The 26,020-nt window shown below is 36.6% G+C and overlaps 2 protein-coding genes across 2 annotated transcripts; both read right to left on the reverse strand.

Annotated features, from left to right (window-relative positions):
- Positions 1 to 3,261: 3,261 nt before the first annotated feature.
- Positions 3,262 to 11,920, reverse strand: LOC128359839 (P2X purinoceptor 5-like). The gene is made up of 12 exons (XM_053320160.1): positions 11,787 to 11,920; positions 10,635 to 10,785; positions 8,171 to 8,242; positions 6,175 to 6,250; positions 5,935 to 6,031; positions 5,640 to 5,720; positions 5,373 to 5,514; positions 4,727 to 4,857; positions 4,450 to 4,543; positions 4,107 to 4,172; positions 3,934 to 4,013; positions 3,262 to 3,340 (listed from the first exon to the last, which is right to left on the reverse strand). Exons 1-12 carry the CDS (start codon positions 11,918 to 11,920, stop codon positions 3,262 to 3,264), a joined length of 1,203 nt encoding a protein of 400 aa, XP_053176135.1.
- Positions 11,921 to 18,370: 6,450 nt separating this feature from the next.
- Positions 18,371 to 25,546, reverse strand: LOC128359840 (P2X purinoceptor 5-like). The gene is made up of 9 exons (XM_053320162.1): positions 25,341 to 25,546; positions 24,207 to 24,357; positions 22,049 to 22,120; positions 20,092 to 20,167; positions 19,853 to 19,949; positions 19,560 to 19,640; positions 19,295 to 19,436; positions 18,653 to 18,783; positions 18,371 to 18,470 (listed from the first exon to the last, which is right to left on the reverse strand). Exons 1-9 carry the CDS (start codon positions 25,472 to 25,474, stop codon positions 18,371 to 18,373), a joined length of 984 nt encoding a protein of 327 aa, XP_053176137.1. The 5' UTR covers positions 25,475 to 25,546.
- Positions 25,547 to 26,020: the final 474 nt, after the last annotated feature.

Genomic DNA, 26,020 nt, shown 5'->3' on the forward strand with positions numbered 1-26,020 from the left:
AGCAGCAGCATTGTGAGAAGTAGGATCTTCATGTTGTCAGATGGTATGTGGACAGACATCCCACTCTGGCACTTATATACCAGCATGCCACATACCAAACTAGGACTGAGTCATGCATCATTATGTAATATAATCTTCCAGTTAAACTACTTTACTTTATTTCTATTGTCCCAAAAGAAAAGAAGAAACCTAAGCAAGCAAACAAAGTTTTACTCTTTATTGACTTTATTAATTTGCCAATGACAATCAGCTTTTAACCCCCTGCTGTGGACATATATAGCAAGTGAATTTCTGAGATAAACCTTATGTCTGAACTTTGAACAAGATTCCTGCTATTCACTGTCAAATCATATTAAATCTCTTCATAGATTTCAGTCAATTAATCTTGTTTCCTCCACACCTCGGTCCTGCTGAAGCAATAAACACCTGATTTCCCCCTGGTACATCTAACCAGTCAGGCAACATTCCCCATAGCAGGACAGCATAAAGTTATTTTAGATTGGACAGCCTGTGCTCAGGACTGCCGGGTGTTCAGGACTGCTTTGCAGCTATTGAAACATTGTCTTCCTGGTACATATTGGTTGCAACTTAGCAAAGTAAACTTAGCCCTCCCTTTAACAGACAAGATAGTGAGGCTGTAACTTACTTATGCAGGTGTTTTGAGCTTAATGCTGATGTCAAACATGCTACCATGCTCATACTGACAATGCAAATATGTTTTGCAGGTAATGTTATTTCACTGCCTAAGTGAAACCAAACCCTAGAGCATGGTGCGAAATAGAAAACAGTTACCTAACTCACTCAGATATACTTTAGGTTTCATGTAACTATTTAAACACTATATTTTACTGTACATGTTTCCCTGAGTTTGACGTGGTGTCTCTGTGTCAAAGCACTAAAAGAAAATTATGGTTAAGTGAGTATTATGTTTGCAGTTGATTTGGACCCATTTTGGCAACAGAAATTCAGTTTGCAATCAGCACAAATCAGTGACTCCCTCATTATGTTATACTGAATAGGAATAGAAATTAAATAAGTGAATAGAAATGCTTTATTAACTTAACCAGTCAAGAGAACATCTCCACTTTATTCAATAAGCACATCTAATATTTCGTGCAGTAGGTAAGGATCATATTACACTTGTTCATATCTTCATATCTTGAAACACTGAAAGTCTATACTGCAAGAGCCACTTGGGTAATAATAAATACCTTTAATGATGCATCATATACACTTTAAAACCTCCCCTACAGCCATCCTACACAAATCCTCCGGCTATGAATTTCTGCTAAAGGTGACAACAACATGAAAGCTCAGTTGCCCTTTAGTGACATCTAGAGGCAACAACACGGAAATGCAAGACAGTGTGCATGACAGTTTAGCTTTAATTATGGAGAAATAAAAACATATGAGCACAGTCACATGTAGACATTGTAAGGTTTATTTTGTGAATCATAAGTTGATGAGTATGAATAGCTACTGTTTACATGTTTAAACTCAAATACTTCCTTACATATGATCAAGTTTAGATTTTAGACATTGTGTTTTTACCTCGATGCTGCCTTTTTGTACTATCTGTGCTTTTATTGTTGTCAAATCTGTTATGAGCATAGTCAAATTAAAGGTGCAGGTGCAATTGCAACGTTTTCTAGTAACTGGTAAACTGCTCGTGCATTATTTTAAATTTCATTTTTTAATGTTGTCACCACTACAAATAAATTGTGTTCTGTGAGTGATCTCCTGAATGAGCCCTACAACAATAATGATAAATCATGTTAAGTTGTCAGTGCTGAGCGGTATTCCCAGTTACTGTCACAGTACAGCAGGAGATTCTGCATCTTTACTACCACTTTAATCTCACTGGTCTGAATCGTATTAAAGCTGAATACAGGTTTAAAAATGAAAGCAGGAAGGTAACATGCTGAGTAGAAAACGGATTATTGTTTACTTGGTGGTATTGTCTTCTCCTTCTCACAGGAAATGTTTAAGAACAGGATTTACTTGTCACAGTTCTAGGACAGATACTGTGTGCATGATTAGATACAAATCTTGTCTAAGTCTTTGTGTGAAATAAAACTAGAATTTGAAGTATCTAGTAATGACAGTGTGTTATCTGTTTGCATGTCCTGAGCCCAGAAGTGTGGTGATGGTGTCCATATGATAAGCAGTGTCAAAAGTTCACCACAGCACAATTTCACCATCACCCTGTATCATTTATACACCTGTACAACTGTTCAAGTCGTCAAGCTGTCATAGTCTAATTCTGCCACTGATAATGTGTACACAGCCTATAGTTTTATTGTGTTTGAACATGTACCGTGTGTGTGGATTCAGGAGGAGAAATGTGTATGTTTATAACAACAGCCAACTGTAAAACACACATGGGAACAGTTGACCAACGTTTCCTATTGAAGCACTGCAACAGCACCACAGCTCTTCATGTGTATATGATTATAATAAACAATCAAGTCATTCATATACCACATGTCTTGTTTCTTATTAAAACTTTAATTTGCACATGTAGTCAGATCACAGGTGGAGCTATTTTCTTCGTCAATTAATAAATAAAAAAAGTTGACTGCATAAAAACACATAAGCCACTCTGAAACCTGGCACTTAAGGCTTGATTTGTGTATGAAGTATTTTCCCATTTGTAGTCATTGCAAAAACATGCAGTAAACAATGTCATTTTTTAAAAAACAACAGACAAGAAAAATGACACGCTAAACTTTCTGTGTGGAGTTTTTTTTCCCTTGTAAAAGCGTGAGTTTTGTCAATACATTCTGGTTTACTGTGTATTTGATCTGTGTATATCTATCTATCTAAATCAGTGATAAGTGGCATAATGCCTGAGACACTGTGACTTTTGTACAGAATTATATTTTTACAGTATTAGAGCACACAGTGTTTTCAGTAGAGAAGCTGTAATCCCTCGTCAGTGTATCAGTCAAAACATCCTGTTTCATCGACTAAAACATAAAAGATTTAAACTCAACTTGACCTTCACACAGTGTGTCATGATGATCATATGGAGAGTCTGTAGGTGTAAGGAGTTTGCACGCAGACAATGACCATGTACATAGCTAAAACACAACAATTTTACAGTTAAACCTGGTGTAAGGCTGCTGAAATGTTTGTTCAAAATTGTTTTCAATTATTGTTTTGAACACATTATAAAAAATTAGATTGTTACAAAGACAAAATACGGTAGTATCATGAAAACTCTTTTTTTTTCTTTTTCTTTTTTCTCAGTGCAAAAGACTAAGATGTGAGATCATCCAACTCCTCTGCGTCCTTTTTGTCTTCCACACTGTTTTCATTGGATGTAGACTTCATATTTCTGCGGAACAGAGACATAGTGTGCTTTTTGCAGACACGCCGTATCTATATTTGTTGAACAATTTAAAAATACCCAGTTTATAATAGAAACTATGTGCAGTATATTTAATTTAATGCCCAGTAACCTCCTGTGCATGAGTGAAAAAAAATGATGTTTTTCCTTCAAGTTAATATGATTCCAAAATGATAATTAAAAGTAATGCAGTAAAGGAGTTATCTTTTAGTTCAAATGGAAATACAATATCATCGATCATGAAGTATCAGGTATCATCTTGTCTCTATTGAGAAAACTAAACTGGGTATTGTGTAGTATTATTGCATTAACAATAAACATTTACATAGCATTTGAATGAAAAGTAGGATAACACATTTCATTACAATATGCTAATGAGTTGATTGATAGAAATGTGTATAAATGGAGGAATAGCATTCTTCTTTTGGTTTAAGAACCTCTCACTCCATCATGACCAATGTTAATTCCACTCACTACTATATTATATATTATTCATTTCCCCCATAAAATCAAATTTAGTGCTGTAATGTGTGTTAATATAAACATAGGAAAATCTGTAGCTATACATGTGTGCATCGTACCTGGATCCTTCAAACTTCCTCTCTCGATAAGAGGTGCCCTTCTTCATTAGGTAGAGAAGGATGTCACAGAGGAAAGCTCCCTGTTAAACCAAATGTGATCCGGTAATGTAACTGTGCCAAAATACAAAACATCCTGCTCAGTTATCTAAAACTATATTATGGATGGTACTTACAGCGCCCATCAAAGCCAGTCCTGAACCTATATTGATGGCTGTGGGGATGATGTTGAACTTCCCAGCCTGAAAACAACAGCAGAAATGCAAACTAATTTCTTTAAAATCACAGAAATCAATATAAACACATTGATTTATATGAATATGTCTCTGAATGTGATTTCATGTAGATTTCTTGTAACAGAACCTAGACATGTATCAACAGTCTTGCTAGATGATACTGATGAATGATGAAATGATAATAAGACAAGGCTTTCATCAGTTTGTCACTAAACATCATAATGCTTTGACAGAGTATTTCATCTCTTTCACCCAACACCCTGAAAGACTAATGTTTTCATACCTTTCCATGGACCATGATGCTGAATTGGACACCGTAGACTTTGAATAAAGATCTATAGGTCTCACCAGCAGCATTTTTATAATACCGAGTGTGCCTGTTTTAAAAAAGAGGATGATACGAAAGCATGAGCGTAAAACTATTTTTAAGTTTCATATGACAATACTGATACATTTTGTCTTCTGTCAAATAAAATGTTAATAGTAAATTAAGAAAAAATACACTGTTGAAGAGAATGCAAATCTTTGTACAACAAAGGTAGGATGTAACTACAGTGCACCTAAAATTGAATCCCACTGTGATGGTCTTGTTGGTGATGTCCATGCGAGTAAAGTGGTACTGCGGATGACAACTTGAGTAGCCTTTGTCAATGTCACAATCCCACTGTATCATTATGCCAATGGAGCCACCCTGGAAAACAGAAAACAATGTGATCATATGTGGCATCTATACCATGTAAATACCAGCTTTGTCTTAAACTGTCATCAAAATTCTGGACATAAAGGATAAGTATAATGTGCATTATAGAAAAATAACATCCATAAACCTGAGAAATTGTCTATACATGGCCAAATGCATTTTGCTGTATGCTTAACAATTCAATTTGTGGGAATTATAAGCAAGTTTCTTGGTGCTACATCAATATTTGTTCTCCTTACTTTTCAGTGATTGTGAGGTAAAAGTGATTGTAATTGTGAATGGCACATTGTTTCATTTGTTGTTCTGGCATATAAAATAATTAAACCTCAATGTCAAAAAAAGTCAAATGAACAAACTGTATTTCCTGTGTACTCCAATCAAATCTAGGACTGATTTCTGTGTAGACCTCAGCTCTTGACATACTGTCATGATTAGTTAAAGGTTTAAAGTTACACAGCCTACACAGTAACTCTTCACTACATCCAGTAGTCGAAAAAAGTACTAACAAATGTAGCCATGTCCTGGAAGTTGTGTCCTGCTCGACTAGTGATGTCTCCCAGGCGAAAGATGGGGCAATAGGGGTTCAGCTCTTCATTGTATTGGCATTTCTTCAAATAGGATTCATCAGTTGTTTCCAAAACGTTGGACCTAAAGAGTTGAAATATTAAAAGCACAGCAGAATAGAGTGTGTGTACATAACTGTTTCCTGACCAGTTTTATTAACACACTGATAAAGGAACACAGTTTTATGAACTTATTAAAAGAAGACTTACTTTGAAAATTTAAATTTAGGAAATTGTATGGAATTCTTTATGTAGATGGTGAAGTTTTCAGCATTTGCCAGCAGGGCCCCTCTGTAAAAAAAACAAAAAACTATTCTCAACTCATAAAAGAGTAACTTATCTCTCAACTGAAATTAAAACATGTAGTAAATTAACGAAACTGGAAGTGCAAGGTTGTCACATGACCTCACATGGATGTGCACGCATGCTTGTACACAAAGAGTAATCAATGGCTTCATTTTTTTCAGGCCTACAAAAGTTTTCATGCAGCTGCTTTGCTCCTTACTGTGGTTTGAATTTTCTTTCAATGGGACACCAGGCGAAGATTTCACAGGTACCAGTGGTGTTTTCATCCTTTCTTAAGCATCGACCACTCATGACTCCTGAAGAAAAAACAGTGAAAAAAAAAATTCTTGAAGTATATTCAAATTTAATTTGAAGCGTCCTGAATTTAGATGCAAATCATCTTTCAGAATGGCACCACGCCTATCAATTTAATGGCAATTTGAAATCAGTGATTTTTTACCGTTACCAGCTGCCACTATCTTCCCTTCTTCACACTTCTCATCCTCTAGACAGTGTCCATCCAGCACGCTGGGACTCTGGGAACAAACATCATACAAAAAGGTATTCAAGAAGCATCTTAACCACCAGTATTTTTCTCAAGTCACAAACTATACATGGTGATATGAGACGTCCTGTTGCAAGAGTCATACTATTAGATTCAAAGATGTGGGTCTTCATTAGTCATTGATTAGTCACTCCCCAAATAAAAGAAGAGATAGGGTTGACATCATTGCTATGAAATTCGGTTTATTTAATTTCTGACTTACTTTCTCATCATGTCTACTTAAGTCAAGCTAAGTCAAACTTAAGAGATACTTCAGAGCCCCAACATGTATGTGCCCTTTTCATAACACTTGTCACACTTCACTGTGCCTGGCTGGAAGATGAGAGTTAAGGCTCCCACTCAACCGTGGAAGCTATTAGCAACAGGGGTCTGCGGGCCGTGAGAGCTGTGCCACCATGTGAGCCATCTGTATTATTTACTATTTGCCATTGGTATTTAGACTACATGAATCAGACCGGGACTACAGATGAGCCACAGTTGATCTTACTCTTTTTCTACTCATCATGGATTTTTAAACTACAGCGACATTATGGGGTTGCTGCAATGTGTCTGTGTCTGTGGGCTTCCTCTACTCAAAACATGACACATGACACTAATTGTATACCGTACTAATTTATATAGTATCAGGATTACACTAATTAAAACATACTTGAATATCACATGGATACATGAATATTATATTCTATTTCTGAAAAGTCCGTTCAACAAGATGCCACTAAATTCACCACACTGCACCTTTTAACTTTAATTAAATAAAAGCATCAATAAATGTTTTTAACATTCAACATGTTAATTTTTTGTTGTCTGAAATCTTTCTGAAGCTGTGAAACCTGTTAGCAGGTGTGAGCACTGAACCACCCTCATTTCTTTTGTTGGTATGGAAGTGGGACATAGACACCATCCCACTGGTAGATATCATTAATTGAATGATATGGAATTTTAAAATTGCATTCTGGAATTTTAAAAGTGTCTAAAACTAAAGCAAAAACTCAAGAGGGAGAGAGAGATAACCAGATATGGTTATTTCAGATATAGAGATGATTTCAGACTTGACACTCAAGTACAATAGAGGTCATTTACAGCTCTTCCCTAATTTCAGTCATACATGTTCTGCTGTATCTTTGAAACATGACTGGCTGGAATAGTTTCCAGATGATCAGATGTCAAACAGCGGAGAGTAAATAAAGCAACACTTTTAGTCTCAGACAGCTCGAAACCGTCATGCACGTCATGTCCTCCAGCTATAGCTGAAAACTCATGTCTCCATGTCTCCAACAGAATGATATGCACATCCTGATAACAGTCTGACAAATGTGTTTTATTAGAAACCCAATGGTGGTGCTTTAATGAGAAGAATTAATGAAAACAATAGCATGAGAGGAAATGCTGATATAATTAGTCATACTGGAGGTTGAAAACATAACCTCAGACCCTGAAGAGCAAGGGAAATACATTCCCTTATTAAGCATTGAGTGATATCTCCAAACCTTTGCACTGTGTTATTATGGAAAACAATAAGGTCAGTGCTATGTCTGCCCTGGCTATCATAACTATAAAAAAAAGGCTTATGAAGCTCTGATGCAGCTGTGCAAAGGAAAATACAGCCAAAAGATAAAACAAACAGGGGATGTAATACTACCATAAAGCCTTTACTGGATTGTTACAAGAGACTGAAATAAATAAAAAAAAATGCACATTATCACACTCACTACTACTGTTTTCAACATCAAGATAATGACTAGGAAATTGGATGTAAAATATTATTTACAAAAACATGGAGTTCTCTCTTAGTTGACAGCTGTGACTGAAAGTGAGTGTGAGGGCAATTTTCTGGATGTTTCTCATGGCACAGTAGTCAAACATACAGTCAATGGTTTACATCAAGTCTTACCTCCGGACAGTATCCTAGCTTCTGATTGGGCGTCTCTAAGAAATTGGTTACAACAAAAAGAACATCTTCACCCTAGATGTAGAGAACACAGTGTAAATTGGTATATTGGAGAGAGAGAGAGAGAGAGAGAGAGAGAGAGAGAGAGAGAGAGAGAGAGAGAGAGAGAGAGAGAGAGAGAGAGAGAGAGAGAGAGAGAGAGAGAGAGAGAGAGAGAGAGAGAGAGAGAGATATTTTTGTTTTATCCTTGTTAGTGGACAGTTAGTGGACTTTAATCCTTGTTAGTGGACAGTTGGTGGACAGGGGAAATAAATCACCTGATGCAGTTATTATAGAGCAAGTTGAAGTTTGTACAGTTGAGTACATTTGTTTCTAATCTTTTACAAGTGTAATTTAGCTGATAAAGACCACGTTCATACTGAGCATTATGACACCTGCACTGCCTCCCTATCTCACTACTGTTCACCGGACATCCTCAAGTGTGTTCCTGCCTCAGCCCATCGTCTGACTGCGGCCTGCAGACCTGACATTGTCCAATTATGTTTGATTGCTTCACACTCATTCAAGATCTTTGCCTGTACTAACTGCCTATATCTATATATATTTTTTGTTTTTTTGTTGTTTTTTGTTGTTTTATCCGAAGGTCTGAACAAATATGAAAAGCATGTGCGTATCGAGCTGTGGGGTGACTTTGTGGAACAGTCTGGAGACAGAAATAAAACAAAGTGCAAATATAAATCTGTTTAAAAAAAGGTACAAAGAAATATTTTTAAACAAGTACATGGAAGAGGAAGTCTGTTAACGGAGGACAATGAGGGATGAGGTACAGGGATGGACGTGTTTAAGTGACTCAGGTGCACGTTGTTTGTATGTGCGCGTATGTATTTATGTTTGTACATAAGTATGTCTATCTATGTATGTTTGTGTACATGTGTGGATGTGGATGTAAATATGGGGATGTGTATATATGCGTGTATGTGCGTATGTATGTATGTATGTGGCTATTTTTGGAGGTTAAGAAATGTGGCAATGATTTATGGTGTTGATAACAGTGGGTATGGATGTGAATGTTGACATTACATATGGTGTTGGTAGGAAATTGTAGGATTTTGTGAATTGGTGATTGGATTGGGAGCTGGCAACCACTGATTTGAGAGGTGGGGGTGGGATTAAATACATTTTTACTTCTTCCCACTCCCTTTCGAATGTGGTTGACAGTGCAGTATATTTTCTGTCGGGTGTAGGTTCGCTATTTTCTGTGAGAACACTGTGCTTTCATTTTTTATGTGCTGTTTTTGTTTTTTGTTTTTTTTTCTTCTTCTGTCACGCATTCAAAATAAAAATAATCGAATCTAATCTAATCCTTGTCAGTGGACAGTTAGTGGACTTTAATCCTTGTTAGTGGACAGTTAGTGCACAGGGGAAATAAATCACCTGATGCAGTTATTATAGAGGAAGTTGAGGTTTGTACAGTTGAGTACATTTGTTTCTAATCTTTTTAGTGTAATTTAGCTGATAAAGAGCATGTTCATGTAGAGCTGTGTAGGTTTTATATTTTTTAAATTGTGTTTTTGTATTTTGTACTTAATATTGTGAAGTATTTTATAATGAACAAGGTTCACTTGTTCATTGCATTAGTTATGTGTTATAATATATTAACTAGGTGTGAAAAGGAGGCAACTTTAGATTAGGGAGCATGTGTTGGTTAATAAGTGTTCAACTACTAGTGGATTAGTAATGATCAAGATGTCACTTTAATATGGGGAACATATTCAAAGTACCAAAGACTTAATTTAGAGTTATTGAGTTTTGTAGTTTTGTGTTTTATTATGTAAGAGCAGACCATATTAATTAAGTGGTATTAAGGGAGAATAACTATTCTTGTGGTACTACTACCTTGTAAAGTCCATACTAAGCAAAGCATATTGAGATCGTAATTCATATACAACAACTTCCTTACTTGCGACTAATAAGCAATCACTCTGAGGTTATTGAGGGAAAACTCTTAGTGAATGGCTTACTGGTTGTATAATAAGGACATGCAGAATAAGGCATTAATAAGTACTTAATAATTACTAATGAAGAGCCAATATGTAACTAATTTGCATGCTAATAAGCAACCAATTAATGGTGAATAGGTGTACCTTAATATAAAGTGTTACCTCGCTTTACTATTTCTCTCCATAAACCACCCATAATTACTAATGGGCCAAATTTGAACCATAACACAACAGATGTAACTTTTTATATAACTATTTTAAAAAAGAAAAATGGTAAAATTGTGTTTTTTTTAATGAAACTTTGATTTGATCAGAACATATTAGTATGGGTCACACATCTAAACTTGAAAATGGGATAAATGACTGAAATTAAATGACTGTTAGTAAACTACCACTTATTCTGCTAGACAATATGAGAATATATTTCACATTATGTATCAGTTGGTGCCACAGAAGGATGTTTTTACCTGTGGTGGGATGCCATAGTCCTCAGGCCCCCACATTAGCAGACCTGATTCTGTGGTGTTTGTCACTGAGACGCCCTTCAGTTTAGTTATGACAGAACTCTGGATGGCCTCATCTGTCTCCTGGTAGCCTTTCTTGCTTATAAAAACCCACCTGTGGGTGAAAGAAACTCTCAGAATAAACAGCTTGAACTTTGACACTCACCAGCACGCTAGAAAACAGAAACAGCTTACAGATGTGTGTAAAGCATATAGTTTATTGTGCTATTTTTAATAAATCCTCTTTTCTGTGTTAAGGAAAATACATTCATTACCAAAGAAACATAAAATGTGTCTGTAATACTCAGCAATGAGGATATATTTTTTAAAGTATTATGGTGCTTTTTGGTGTAGGACTACGCAGGATAGTATTATAGAAACACTTGACAATAAATCTTAAGCGTTATCTTTTCAAACGTGTGTCCTGTGCCTGTTTCTTTGTACCTTTGTTATAGAGCACTGTGTAACTTCTGCTCTCTCAAAAATTGACATCACAATGACAAACTTATTTACTAGAATAGGCGAACTAGCCTTTTTATTTGAGCTCTGCTGCTGGCCACGGGAGTACACTGAACAGTTAAAACAGACAATTGTTATTGTAGATTTGGGTGCTGAATTGACTGTTTTTAAGGTAAATTGCAGGTTCGCGGCAGTAAGTAGGCTATCACCTGTCCCTAACCCTTATAGCTTTATGGACCATTCACTTTAATACACAGTTAAAGTCAAACTTTACTTATCTAGCACATTACATAAGCAGGGCAACACAGTGTGCTTTACACAAAGTGACAATACATTCAACAACACAGCCATAAAAGTGTATAATATGCATCAACAGTATTTAGTGCAGTCATACAGCAATCACACATTAATACATTAAACATATAAAACACACACACACACATATCAATGCAGCAATATATCAGTTACCAATTTGTCCATGTAAGTTGCTGATTTCAATTCAATTTGTTCTTTTGCATATTTTTATCAAAAATAGACCACAGAACTATTTTGATCAACATCCCAAAAAACATTGTGTACGCTATATGAATAGGCTGTTTTGCTTAGGGGGGTTAAGTCAACATATGGAACGAGGTTATTTACTCATCATTCACTTACCCTATAAGGTAACCGAGGAGACTTAACTGAATAAGTCTGTACAAAACCCCAACGCTCTTATTTTTGGCGACAATGTATTTTTCCGTTTTGTAGTCGAATAAAGAGAAGAAATATCCTTTACACTTTCCAGCCATCCTTCATCTGCCTGTCGACTCTCTGGGTCAACTCAGCGGAGAGTTTCAGTGCAGCCAGTCCCCGCGCCTCACCAGCGTCATCACCAGCGTCAAGTCCGAATCAGGAACAAGATCCGCAAGATCGCAGTAACAGCTTTCACAATAATACAATAACCTGCCTACTTAATAATAAAGTTAAAGGGACATCTGAGGCCTGTACTACGAAGCTGGATCTTCTCTTATCGAGGTAACTTCAGGGTTAACTCTGGGTTTTCCGAACTACGACGCTGGTTTACTTCTTACCGGGGTAAATCACCATGGTAACTTATACTGAACGGCTAACCTGCTCCGGAGCAGGTTATGTTCTGGATAAGAGATCAATGAGTACAAAAGCACCACCTCCTGACCAATCAGCTCTCTTAGAAAATGACCTGCCCATTCTTAAAAGATCCTGTCAACATTGGTGCGCATCGTGAGAGGAGCGCTTAGGAGATAAAGAGTTTTTAGGGATAGATGCAATTTTTTAATTGACCAAAATATATATTTAAAAAATAATCCTTGAAGCACATGAGGGATGGGTTAGGGTTATACAGTTGGTTTGACATCATTCACTCAAATGGTTGAAGTATAATAGGTTTGTATATTGAATGTTGAATATTAAACTAACTTAATGTCTCTATGAGAGGAAGGGCACTGAGGAAGCGCTCTGCCCCAAACATCTGTGCTGTAATAAAGTGACATTGAATGATCAGAGTGCTGTCTGTTAAAATTGTCCGATAAATTAATATTGTATAATCTCACGAGTTTACGTATTAACAGAGTCAGCAATTTTCTGCCAGCATTCCTTCCTGGCCTTTGCTGCAGCATCAGTGTTGCTTTTGGCCTGGATGATGTGTTTGAATTCTTCATATTGTTGAAGAATAATTGTCTGCTCCTCCATGGTAAAGTAGCTCTGCAGGGTTTCTGCATGTTTGTGATTGGTCAGATGCTGCAGACTCCTCCCCTTTATGTGAGCGCGCAGTGATCCAGATTGGAAAACCCTGGGTTCAATTACCGAGTTGATAACCAGCTTCGTAGTACCGCTTATCCTAGATTGCGAATGTCTGGGTAAATCAACCCAGGTAACGGAGAGATATCCTGGGTAGGTTAATCCAGCTTCGTAGTACAGGCCTCCGGTGTTGTCTATAGCAACATGTTGGAAAATTGACAATGCTAGTGTTTAGTTGTGATGTCACAAATTATGCACCATGTCAAAAGTCCCCACCTACTCCCCAGGCTGAGAAGAAATCAAACAAACCCTCTCTCACCAGAGGGGTATTGCACAAAAGTAGAATAAAGAAATCCAGGATAACTGAGCAAGCGCGGTTTGATCTAGTCTGACCGGCGCATCTTGGCTTATTCGGTTGCACGTTTTGCTGAGCCAGGATGAAAAGGCACGGCTATGTCAAGCCAGGTGTAGATAGTTGGGATAAGTGCGTGTTCACGGCATTCTCAAATAGACCCATGGCATCGATCACAGAATGACAGATTGGAAAATGGAAAGGTGTTGCGCGTCATTTTTCACGGCCGCTGAACAACAGCTTCTGATGGAATTTCATGATGAGGTTAAAGAAATTATAAGAAAAAAAGGCAACACAAGCACAAAGCACTGTAATCAAGGAAAGGGAGAAAACCTGGCAGACAATCGCGGACCGGCTCAATGCGTGAGTAGTGCAATTAATGTACAATTAATAGGTTAAGCATAGCTCAGTGGGTAGAGCACTCGCCCCATGTGTTGAGGCTACAGTCCTTGCTGCAGGCGACCCCGGTTAAAATCCCGCACCAAGTCTGTCTCCAGTTTTCCTGTCTCTCTCTCTACTAACCTGTACATCAAAGACAAAAAGCCCAAAAATATACTTTTTAAAAAAAGTACAATTAATACAACAGTGCTCCACTAGAACTGTCAAAATTACAATTAAAGGACTAAAGAAGTTACTGTCCAAGCCCACTAATCAACAGTTTTGATTTAAATTAAATTAAACACTTTGATTTAAATGTGGCAAGTAAAAGTGCATGCTACTCAGGAAATATAATTAAGTGCAAACAATTATTATAATTAGGTGTAGGGCAGGGGGAAGGCACATCTGCAGCTGCTGGATGCACTTCTGCAGATGAGGAGACAGTGTTGCTGGACTCCAGGCTTGAGGTATCATGTCAATTTTGTGGAAATGTCTTGCTCATTTAGCCCATAATGGATATGAAGTCAGTGATTTGGTGCTAATAGAAAATAACGTGTAACAGGACCCAGATGCTGCTCAGCCTCAGAAGCAGCCAAGTAACATTGTGAGTATCAGCTAGTAAATAGTACAAAGTAAATCTACTGTACATTATACACAATAATGATACCACATGAATGACTATAAAATGACTGTTGCAATTAAACAGTCAACAGACTTTAATGAAACGACAATATAGTCTATTATATCAACATATTTAGAAACACCATGGAAATGCTGTAAAACCCATTAATTTGTCACAAGGTTGACAGTAGAACTGCCAGATAAATCCCTGAGAATAATCTTAGCCTGGTTGTTAGCCTGGTCTGGGGCAGGCTAGCTGCAGAGAATAAATCACCATAGTAACTGGGCCAGGATAAATTTAACCTGCTTTCATGCAACTGACTTGAGGCTAAATTCAGCCAGGATAACTAACATATCCCGGCTTAATCCCTTATCCTAGTTTCGTGCAATACCCCTCTGATATCAATCCAGCCAAACTGAATGCTACATTTGTTTGTTTTGTTGTTTGTTTATCCTTGTTTGTTGACTCCAGCCATGTGTTGCTTTCACCATGTGAATGAGATTTATTCATTATTCTAATTCAATTATCACATAGCCTAATTCTCACACATTGGAAAAAGAAGTTTACAAATAACATAAAAAATAAAATAAAACAGCTCTGCCTTTTTCAAATCTGGATTGGATGGATCGACAGCTATTCGGATTTTCATTGTGGGTTAAACAGTGGTTTTGCTATATGGCACTAATCAGACACACCTCAACTTAATGACCTTAATGACCAACCTGAGCTACTACCTTACCGTGGTGGAGGGGTTTGCGTGTCCCAATGACCCCATGAGGTTGAGAAGTCCCGGCTAGATATAGTCGACCTCACCTCGACGCACAGCAAGGGCTCTGGAACCAGTCTCCTCGAGAGGGGTTGGACTCTCGTCCACTCTGGAGTTGCCACTGGTGAGAGGCGCCGGGCAGGGGTGGGGTGGCAATACTTATTACCCCCCGGCTTGGTGCCTGTATGTTGGAACAACATGAAAGCTCAGTTGCCCTTTAGTGACATCTAGAGGCAACAACATAGAAACGCAAGACAGTGTGCATGACAGTTTAGCTTTAATTATGGAGAAATAAAAACATATGAGCACCTATGTAGACATTGTAAGGTTTATTTTGTGAATCATAAGTTGATGAGTATGAATAGCTACTGTTTACATGTTTAAACTCAAATACTTCCTTACATATTATCAAGTTTAGATTTTAGACATTGTGTTTTTACCTCGAAGCTTCCTTTTTGTACCATCTTTTATTGTGCTTTTTATTGTGCTTTTATTGTTGTCAAATCTGTTATGAGCATAGTCAAATTAAAGGTGCAGGTGCAATTGCAAGGTTTTCTAGCAACTGGTAAACTGCTCGTGCATTATTTTAAATGTAATTTTTTAATGTTGTCACCACTACAAATAAATTGTGTTCTGTGAGTGATCCCCTGAATGAGCCCTACAACAATAATGATAAATCATGTTAAGTTGTCAGTGCTGAGCGGTATTCCCAGTTACTGTCACAGTACAGCAGGAGATTCTGCATCTTTACTACCACTTTAATCTCACTGGTCTGAATCGTATTAAAGCTGAATACAGGTTTAAAAATGAAAGCAGGAAGGTAGCATGCTGAGTAGAGAACGGATTATTGTTTACTTGGTCGTATTGTCTTCTCCTTCTTACAGGAAATGTTTAAGAACAGGATTTACTTGTCACAGTTCTAGGACAGATACTGTGTGCATGATTAGATACAAATCTTTGTCTTTGTGTGAAATAAAACTAGAATTTGAAGTATCTTGTAATGACAGTGTGTTATCTGTTTGCATGTCCTGAGCCCAGAAGTGTGGTGATGGTGTCCACATGATAAGCAGTGTCAAAAGTTCACCTCAGCACAATTTCACCATCACCCTGTATCATTTATACACCTTTACAAGTGTTCAAGCCGTGCTGAAGAAAGGCTAATAAACAAGCTGTCATACTCTAATTCTGCCACTGATGATGTGTACACAGCCTATAGTTTTATTGTGTTTGAACATGTACCGTGTGTGTGGATTCAGGAGGAGAAATGTGTGTGTTTATAACAACAGCCAACTGTAAAACACACATGGGAACAGTTGACCAACGTTTCCTATTGAAGCACTGCAACAGCACCACAGCTCTTCATGTGTATTAGTATGATTATAATAAACAATCAAGTCATTCATATACTACACAACATGTCTTGTTTCTTATTAAAACTTTAATTTGCACATGTACTCAGACAACAGGTGGAGCTATTTTCTTCATCAATTAATAAATAAATAAAAGTTGACTGCATAAAAACACATAAGCCACTCTGAAACCTGGCACTTAAGGCTTGATTTGTGTATGAGGTATTTTCCCATTTGTAGTCATTGCAAAAACATGCATAAAACAACAGACAAAAAAAAATGACACGCTAAACTTTGTGTGGAGTTTTTTTTCCCTTGTAAAAGCGTGAGTTTTGTCAATGCAATCTGGTTTACTGTGTATTTGATCTGTGTATATCTATCTATCTAAATCAGTGATAAGTGGCATAATGCCTGAGACACTGTGACTTTTGTACAGAATTATATTTTTACAGTATTAGAGCATACAGTGTTTTCAGTAGAGAAACTGTAATCCCTCGTCAGTGTATCAGTCAAAACATCCTGTTTCATCGACTAAAACATAAAAGATTTAAACTCAACTTGACCTTCACACAGTGTGTCATGATGATCATATGGAAAGTCTGTAGGTTTGCACGCAGACAATGACCATGTACATAGCTAAAACACAACAATTTTACAGTTAAACCTGGTGTAAGGCTGCTGAAATGTTTTGAAAATTGTTTTCAATTATTGTTTTGAACACATTATAAAAAATTAAATTGTTACAAAGACAAAATACGGTAGTATCATGAAAACTCTTTTTTTTTCTTTTTTTTTTTTCTCAGTGCAAAAGACTCAGATGTCAGATCATCCAGCTCCTCAGCGTCCTTTTTGTCTTCCACACTGTTTTCATTGAATGTAGACTTCATATATCTGTGGAACAGAGACAAAGTGTGCTTTTTGCAGACACGCCGTATCTATATTTGTTAAACAATTTAAAAATATCCAGTTTATAATAGAAACTATGTGCAGTATATTTAATTTAATGCCCAGTAACCTCCTGTGCATGAGTGAAAAAAATGATGTTTTTCCTTCAAGTTAATATGATTCTAAAATGATAATTAAAAGTAATGCAGTAAAGGAGTTATCTTTTAGTTCAAATGGAAATACAATATTATTGATCATGAAGTATCAATAATATCAATAGTATCAGGTATCATCTTGTCTCTATTGAGAAAACTAAACTGGGTATTGTGTAGTATTATTGCATTAACAATAAACATTTACATAGCATTTGAATGAAAAGTAGGATAACACATTTCATTACAATATGCTAATGAGTTGATTGATAGAAATGTGTATAAATGGAGGAATAGCATTCTTCTTTTGGTTTATGAACCTCTCACTCTATCATGACCAATATTAATTCCACTCACTACTATATTATATCTCTTATTTATTTCCCCCATAAAATCAAATTTAGTGCTGTAATGTGTGTTAATATAAACATAGGAAAATCTGTAGCTATACATGTGTGCATCGTACCTGGATCCTTCAAACTTCCTCTCTCGATAAGAGGTGCCCTTCTTCATTAGGTAGAGAAGGACCATGTCACAGAGGAAAGCTCCCTGTTAAACCAAATTTGATCCGGTAATGTAACTGTGCCAAAATACAAAACATCCTGCTCAGTTCTCTAAAACTATATTATGGATGGTACTTACAGCGCCCATCAAAGCCAGTCCTGAACCTATATTGATGGCTGTGGGGATGATGCTGAACTTCCCAGCCTGAAAACAACAGCAGAAATGCAAACTAATTTCTTTAAAATCACAGAAATCAATATAAACACATTGATTTATATGAATATGTCTCTGAATGTGATTTCATGTAGATTTCTTGTAACAGAACCTAGACATGTATCAACAGTCTTGCTAGATGATACTGATGAATGAAGAAATGATAATAAGACAAGGCTTTCATCAGTTTGTCACTAAACATCATAATGCTTTGACAGAGTATTTCATCTCTTTCACCCAACACCCTGAAAGACTAATGTTTTCATACCTTTCCATGGACCATGATGCTGAATTGGACACCATAGACTTTGAATAAAGATCTATAGGTCTCACCAGCAGCATTTTTATAATACCGAGTGTGCCTGTTTTAAAAAAGAGGATGATACGAAAGCATGAGCGTAAAACTATTTTTAAGTTTCATATGACAATACTGATACATTTTGTCTTCTGTCAAATAAAATGTTAATGGTAAATTAAGATAAATACACTGTTGAAGAGAATGCAAATCTCTGTACAACAAAGGCAGGATGTAACTACAGTACACCTGAAATTGAATCCCACTGTGATGGTCTTGTTGGTGATGTCCATGCGAGTAAAGTGGTACTGCGGATGACAACTTGAGTAGCCTTTGTCAAGGTCACAATCCCACTGTATCATTATGCCAATGGAGCCACCCTGGAAAACAGAAAACATGTGATCATATGTGGCATCTATACCATGTAAATACCAGTTTTGTCTTAAACTGTCATCAAAATTCTAGACAGAAAGTCCAGAAAGTATAATTATAGAAAAATAACATCCATAAACCTGAGAAATGATCTATACATGGCCAAATGCATTTTGCTGTATGCTTAACAATTCAATTTGTGGGAATTATAAACAAGTTTCTTGGTGCTACATCAATATTTGTTCTCCTTACTTTTCAGTGATTGTGAGGTAAAAGTGATTGTAATTGTGAATGGCACATTGTTTCATTTGTTGTTCTGGCATATAAAATAATTAAACCTCAATGTCAAAAAAAGTCAAATGAACAAACTGTATTTTCTGTGTACTCCAATCAAATCTAGGATTGATTTCTGTGTAGACATCAGCTCTTGACATACTGTCATGATTAGTTAAAGGTTTAAAGTTACACAGCCTACACAGTAACTCTTCACTACATCCAGTAGTCGAAAAAAGTACTAACAAATGTAGCCATGTCCTGGAAGTTGTGTCCTGCTCGACTAGTGATGTCTCCCAGGCGAAAGATGGGGCAATAGGGGTTCAGCTCTTCATTGTATTGGCATTTCTTCAAATAGGATTCATCAGTTGTTTCCAAAACGTTGGACCTAAAGAGTTGAAATATTAAAAGCACAGCAGAATAGAGTGTGTGTATATAACTGTTTCCTGACAAGTTTTATTAACACACTGATAAAGGAACACAGTTTTTTGAACTTATTAAAAAGACTTACTTTGAAAATTTAAATTTAGGAAATTGTATGGAATTCTTTATGTAGATGGTGAAGTTTTCAGCATTTGCCAGCAGGGCCCCTCTGTAAAAAAAACAAAAAACTATTCTCAACTCATAAAAGAGTAACATCTCTCAACTGAAATTAAAACATGTAGTAAATTAACGAAACTAGAAGTGCAAGGTTGTCACATGACCTCACCTGGATGTGCACGCATGCTTGTACACAAAGAGTAATCAATGGCTTCATTTTTTTAAGGCCTACGAAAGTTTTCATGCAGCTGCTTTGCTCCTTACTGTGGTTTGAATGTTCTTTCAATGGGACACCAGGCGAAGATTTCACAGGTACCATTGGTGTTTTCATCCTTTCTTAAGCATCGACCACTCATGACTCCTGAAGAAAAACAGTGAAAAAAAAAATTCTTAAAGTATATTCAAATTTAATTTGAAGCGTCCTGAATTTAGATGCAAATCATCTTTCAGAATGGCACCACGCCTATCAATTTAATGGCAATTTGAAATCAGTGATTTTTTACCGTTACCAGCTGCCACTATCTTCCCTTCTTCACACTTCTCATCATTTTGACAGTGTCCATCCGGCACGCTGGGACTCTGGGAACAAATATCATACAAAAAGGTATTCAAGAAGCATCTTAACCACCAGTATTTTTCTCAAGTCACGAACTATACATTGTGAAATCAAGACTTCCTGTTGCAAGAGTCACACTCTTAGATTCAAAGATGTGGGTTTTATTCACTAGTCATTACCCAAATAAGAGGAGAGATAGGGTTGACATCATTGCTATGAAATTCGGTTTATTTAATTTCTGACTTACTTTCTCATCATGTCTACTAAGTCAAACTTATGAGATACTTCAGAGACCCAACATGTACGTGTCCTTTTCATAACACTTGTCACACTTCACTGTGCCTGGCTGGAAGATGAGAGTTAAGGCTCCCACTCAACTGTGGAAGCTATCAGCAACAGCGACATTATGGGGTTGCTGCAATGTGTCTGTGTCTGTGTCTGTGGGCTTCCTCTACTCAAAACAAATGTTCCATTGTAATTACATGACACATGACACTAATTGTATACAGTACTAATTTATATAGTATACAGATATATCTGCAGGATTACACTAATTAAAACATACTTGAATATCACATGGATACATGAATATTATATTGTATTTCTGAAAAGTCCGTTCAACAAGATGCCGCTAAATTCACCACACTGCACCTTTTAACTTTAATTAAATAAAAGCATCAATAAATGTTTTTAACATTCAACATGTTACATTTTTGTTGTCTGAAATCTTTCTGAAGCTGTGCAACCTGTTAGCAGGTGTGAGCACTGAACCACCCTCATTTCTTTTGTTGGTATGGAAGTGGGACATAGCCACCATCCCACTGGTAGATATCACTGATTGAATGATATGGAATTTTAAAATTGCATTCTGGAATTTTAAAAGTGTCTAAAGCAAAACTTAAAAGAGAAAGAGAGATAACCAGATAAGGTTATTTCAGATATAGAGATGATTTCAGTTTACTTGACACTCAAGTACAATAGAGGTCATTTACAGCTCTTCCCTAACTTCAGTCATACATGTTCTGCTGTATCTTTGAAACATGACTGGCTGGAATAGTTTCCAGATGATCAGATGTCAAACAGGGGAGAGTAAATAAAGCAACTTTAACATAAACAGTTAGTCTCAGACAGCTTGAAACCGTGAGCCGAGAGGAGTTTTGGAGACAGTACACAGTGTCTAAACAGCATGTCATGTCATCCAGCTATAGCTGAAAACTCATGTCTCCAACAGAATGATATGCACATCCTGATAATAGTCTGACAAATGAGTTTTATTAGAAACCCAATGGTGGTGCTTTAATGAGAAGAATTAATGAAAAAAATAGCATGAGAGGAAATGCTGATATAATTAGTCATACTGGAGGTTGAAAACATAACCTCAGACCTTGAGGAGCAAGGGAAATACATTATTACATATTAAGTATTGAGTGATATCTCCAAACCTTTCCACTGTGTTATTATGGAAAACAATAAGGTCAGTGCTATGTCTGCCCTGGCTATCATAACTATAAAAAAAGGCTTATGAAGCTCTGATGCAGCTGTGCAAAGGAAAATACAGCCAAAAGATAAAACAAACAGGGGATGTAATACTACCATAAAGCCTTTAATGGATTGTTAAAAGAGACTGAAATAAATTTAAAAAATGCACATTATCACAGTCACTACTACTGTTTTCAACATCAAGATAATGACTAGCAAATTGGATGTAAAATATTATTCACCAACCAGAATAAAACGATGAAGAGTCCCTGAAATATGACCAACACTTCAATAGATGCTCACAACAAAAACATGAAGTTCTCTCTTAGTTGACAGCTGTCACTGAAAGTGAGTGTGAGGGCAATTGGATGTTTCTCATGGCACAGTAGTCAAACATACAGTCAATGGTTTACATCAAGTCTTACCTCCGGACAGTATCCTAGCGTCTGATTGGGCGTCTCTAAGAAATTGGTTACAACAAAAAGAACATCTTCACCCTAGATGTAGAGAACACAGTGTAAGTTGGTATCAAATCATGTCATTATGACACCTGCACTGCCTCCCTCTCTCCCATCGTCAAGTGTGTTCCTGCCTCAGCCCATCGTCTGACTGCGGCCTGCAGACCTGACATTGTCCAATTATGTTTGATTGCTTCACACTCATTCAAGATCTTTGCCTGTACTAACTGCCTATATCTATATATATTTTTTGTTTTTGTTTTTTTGTTTTTTTGTTGTTTTTTGTTGTTTTATCCGAAGGTCTGAACAAATATGAAAAGCATGTGCGTATCGAGCTGTGGGGTGACTTTGTGGAACAGTCTGGAGACAGAAATAAAACAAAGTGTAAATATAAATCTGTTTAAAAAAAGGTACAAAGAAATATTTTTAAACCAGTACATGGAAGAGGAAGTCTGTTAATGGACAATGAGGGATGAGGTACAGGGATGGAGGTGTTTAAGTGACTCAGGTGCACGTTGTTTGTATGTGCGCGTATGTATTTATGTTTGTACATAAGTATGTCTATCTATGTATGTTTGTGTACATGTGTGGATGTGGATGTAAATATGGGGATGTGAATATATGCGTGTATGTGCGTATATATATATATATATGTATGTGGCTATTTTTGGTGAAGGAGGTTAAGAAATGTGGCAATGATTTATGGTGTTGATAACAGTGGGTATGGATGTGAATGTTGACATTACATATGGTGTTGGTAGGAAATTGTAGGATTTTGTGAATTGGTGATTGGATTGGGAGCTGGCAACCACTGATTTGAGAGGTGGGGGTGGGATTCAATAAGTTTTAACTTCTTCCCACTCCCTTTCGAATGTGGTTGACAGTGCAGTATATTTTCTGTCGGGTGTAGGTTCGCTGTTTTCTGTGAGAACACTGTGCTTTCATTTTTTATGTGCTGTTTTTGTTTTCTGTTTTTTTTTTCTTCTTCTGTCACGCATTCAAAATAAAAAAAATCTAATCTAATCTAATCCTTGTCAGTGGACAGTTAGTGGACTTTAATCCTTGTTAGTGGACAGTTAGTGCACAGGGGAAATAAATCACCTGATGCAGTTATTATAGAGGAAGTTGAGGTTTGTACAGCTGAGTACATTTGTTTCTAATCTTTTTAGTGTTATTTAGCTGATAAAGAGCATGTTCATGTAGAGCTGTGTAGGTTTTATATTTTTTAAATTGTGTTTTTGTATTTTGTACTTAATATTGTGAAGTATTTTATAATGAACAAGGTTCACTTGTTCATTGCATTAGTCATGTGTTATAATATATTAACTAGATGTGAAAAGGAGGCAACTTTAGATTAGGGAGCATGTGTTGGTTAATAAGTGTTCAACTTCTAGTGGATTAGTAATGATCAAGATGTCACTTTAATATGGAGAACATATTCAAAGTACCAAAGACTTAATTTAGAGTTATTGAGTCTTGTAGTTTTGTGTTTTATTATGTAAGAACAGACCATATTCATTAAGTGGTATTAAGGGAGAATAACTATTCTTGTGGTACTACTACCTTATAAAGTCCATACTAAGCAAAGCATATTGAGATCGTAATTCATATACAACAACTTCCTTACTTACGACTAATAAGCAATCACTCTGAGGTTATTGAGGGAAAACTCTTAGTGAATGGCTTACTGGTTGTATAATAAGGACATGCAGAATAAGGCATTAATAAGTACTTAATAATTACTAATTAAGAGCAAATATGTAACTAATTTGCATTCTAATAAGCAACCAATTAATGGTGAATAGGTGTACCTTAATATAAAGTGTTACCTCGCTTTACTATTTCTCTCCATAAACCACCCATAATTACTAATGGGCCAAATTTGAACCATAACACAACAGATGTAACTTTTTATATAACTATTTTAAAAAAGAGAAATGGTATTTTTTTAATGAAACTTTATTTTTATCAGAACATATTAGTATGGGTCACACATCCAAACTTGAAAATGGGTTAAATGACTGAAATTAAATGACTGTTAGTAAACTACCACTTATCCTGCTAGACAATATGAGAATATATTTCACATTATGTACCAGTTGGTGCCACAGACGGATGTTTTTACCTGTGGTGGGATGCCATAGTCCTCAGGCCCCCACACTAGCAGACCTGATTCTGTGGTGTTTGTCACTGAGATGCCCTTCAGTTTAGTTATGACAGAACTCTGGATGGCGTCATCCGTTTCCTGGTAGCCTTTCTTGCTTATAAAAACCCACCTGTGGGTGAAAGAAACTCTCAGAATAAACAGCTTGAACTTTGACACTCACCAGCGCGCTAGAAAACAGAAACAGCTTACTGATGTGTGTGTAAAGCATATCATTTATTGTGCCATTTCTAATAAATCCTCTTTTCTGTGTTAAGGAAAATACATTCATTACCAAAGAAACATAAAATGTGTCTGTAATACTCAGCAATGAGGATATATTTTTTAAAGTATTATGGTGCTTTTTGGTGTAGGACTACGCAGGATAGTATTATAGAAACACTTGACAATAAATCTTGGATTTGTTAAGCGTTATCTTTTCAAATGTGTGTCCTGTATATATATATATATATATATATATATATATATATATATATGTGACTAACTTATTTACTAGAATAGGCCAACTAGCCTTTTTATTTGAGCTCTGCTGCTGGCCACAGGAGTACACTGAACAGTTAAAACAGACAATTGTTATTGTAGATTTGGGTGCTGAATTGACTGTTTTTAAGGTAAATTGCAGGTTCGCGGCAGTAAGTAGGCTATCACCTGTCCCTAACCCTTATAGCTTTATGGACCATTCACTTTAATACACAGTTAAAGTCCAACTTTATTATCTAGCACATTATATAAGCAGGGCAACACAGTGTGCTTTACACAAAGTGACAATACATTCAACAACACAGCCATAAAAGTGTATAATATGCATCAACAGTATTTAGTGCAGTCATACAGCAATCACACATTAATACATTAAACATATAAAACACACACACACACATATCAATGCAGCAATATATCAGTTACCAATTTGTCCATGTAAGTTGCTGATTTCAATTCAATTTGTTCTTTTGCATATTTTTATCAAAAATAGACCACAGAACTATTTTGATCAACATCCCAAAAAACATTGTGTACGCTATATGAATAGGCTGTTTTGCTTAGGGGGGTTAAGTCAACATATGGAACGAGGTTATTTACTCATCATTCACTTACCCTATAAGGTAACCGAGGAGACTTAACTGAATAAGTCTGTACAAAACCCCAACTTTCTTATTTTTGGCGACAATGTATTTTTCCGTTTTGTAGTCGAATAAAGAGAAGAAATATCCTTTACAGTTTCCAGCCATCCTTCTTCTGCCTGTCGACTCTCTGGGTCAACTCAGCGGAGAGTTTCAGTGCAGCCAGTCCCCGCGCCTCTGCACAGCCCTCATCACCAGCGTCAAGTCCGCATCAGGAACAAGATCTGCAAGATCCGCAGTAACAGCTTTCACAATAATACAATAACATGCCTACTTAATAATAAAGTTAAAGGGACATCCGAGGCCTGTACTACGAAGCTGGATTAACCTATCCAGGATATCTCTCCGTTACCTGAGTTGATTTATCCAGATATTCGCAGTCTAGGATAAGCGGTACTACGAAGCTGGTTATCAACTCGGTAATTGAACCCAGGGTTTTCCAATCTGGATCTCTGCGCGCTCACATAAAGGGGAGGAGTCTGCAGCGTCTGACCAATCACAAACATGGAGAAACCCTGCAGAGCAGCCTACTTTACCATGGAGGAGCAGACAATTATTCTTCAACAGTATGAAGAATTCAAACACATCATCCAGGCCAAAAGCAACACTGTTGCTGCAGCAAAAGCCAGGACGGAATGCTGGCAGAAAAGTGCC

Source organism: Scomber japonicus, chromosome 6, assembly GCF_027409825.1.
Source record: "Scomber japonicus isolate fScoJap1 chromosome 6, fScoJap1.pri, whole genome shotgun sequence".
Taxonomy (NCBI): domain Eukaryota; kingdom Metazoa; phylum Chordata; class Actinopteri; order Scombriformes; family Scombridae; genus Scomber; species Scomber japonicus.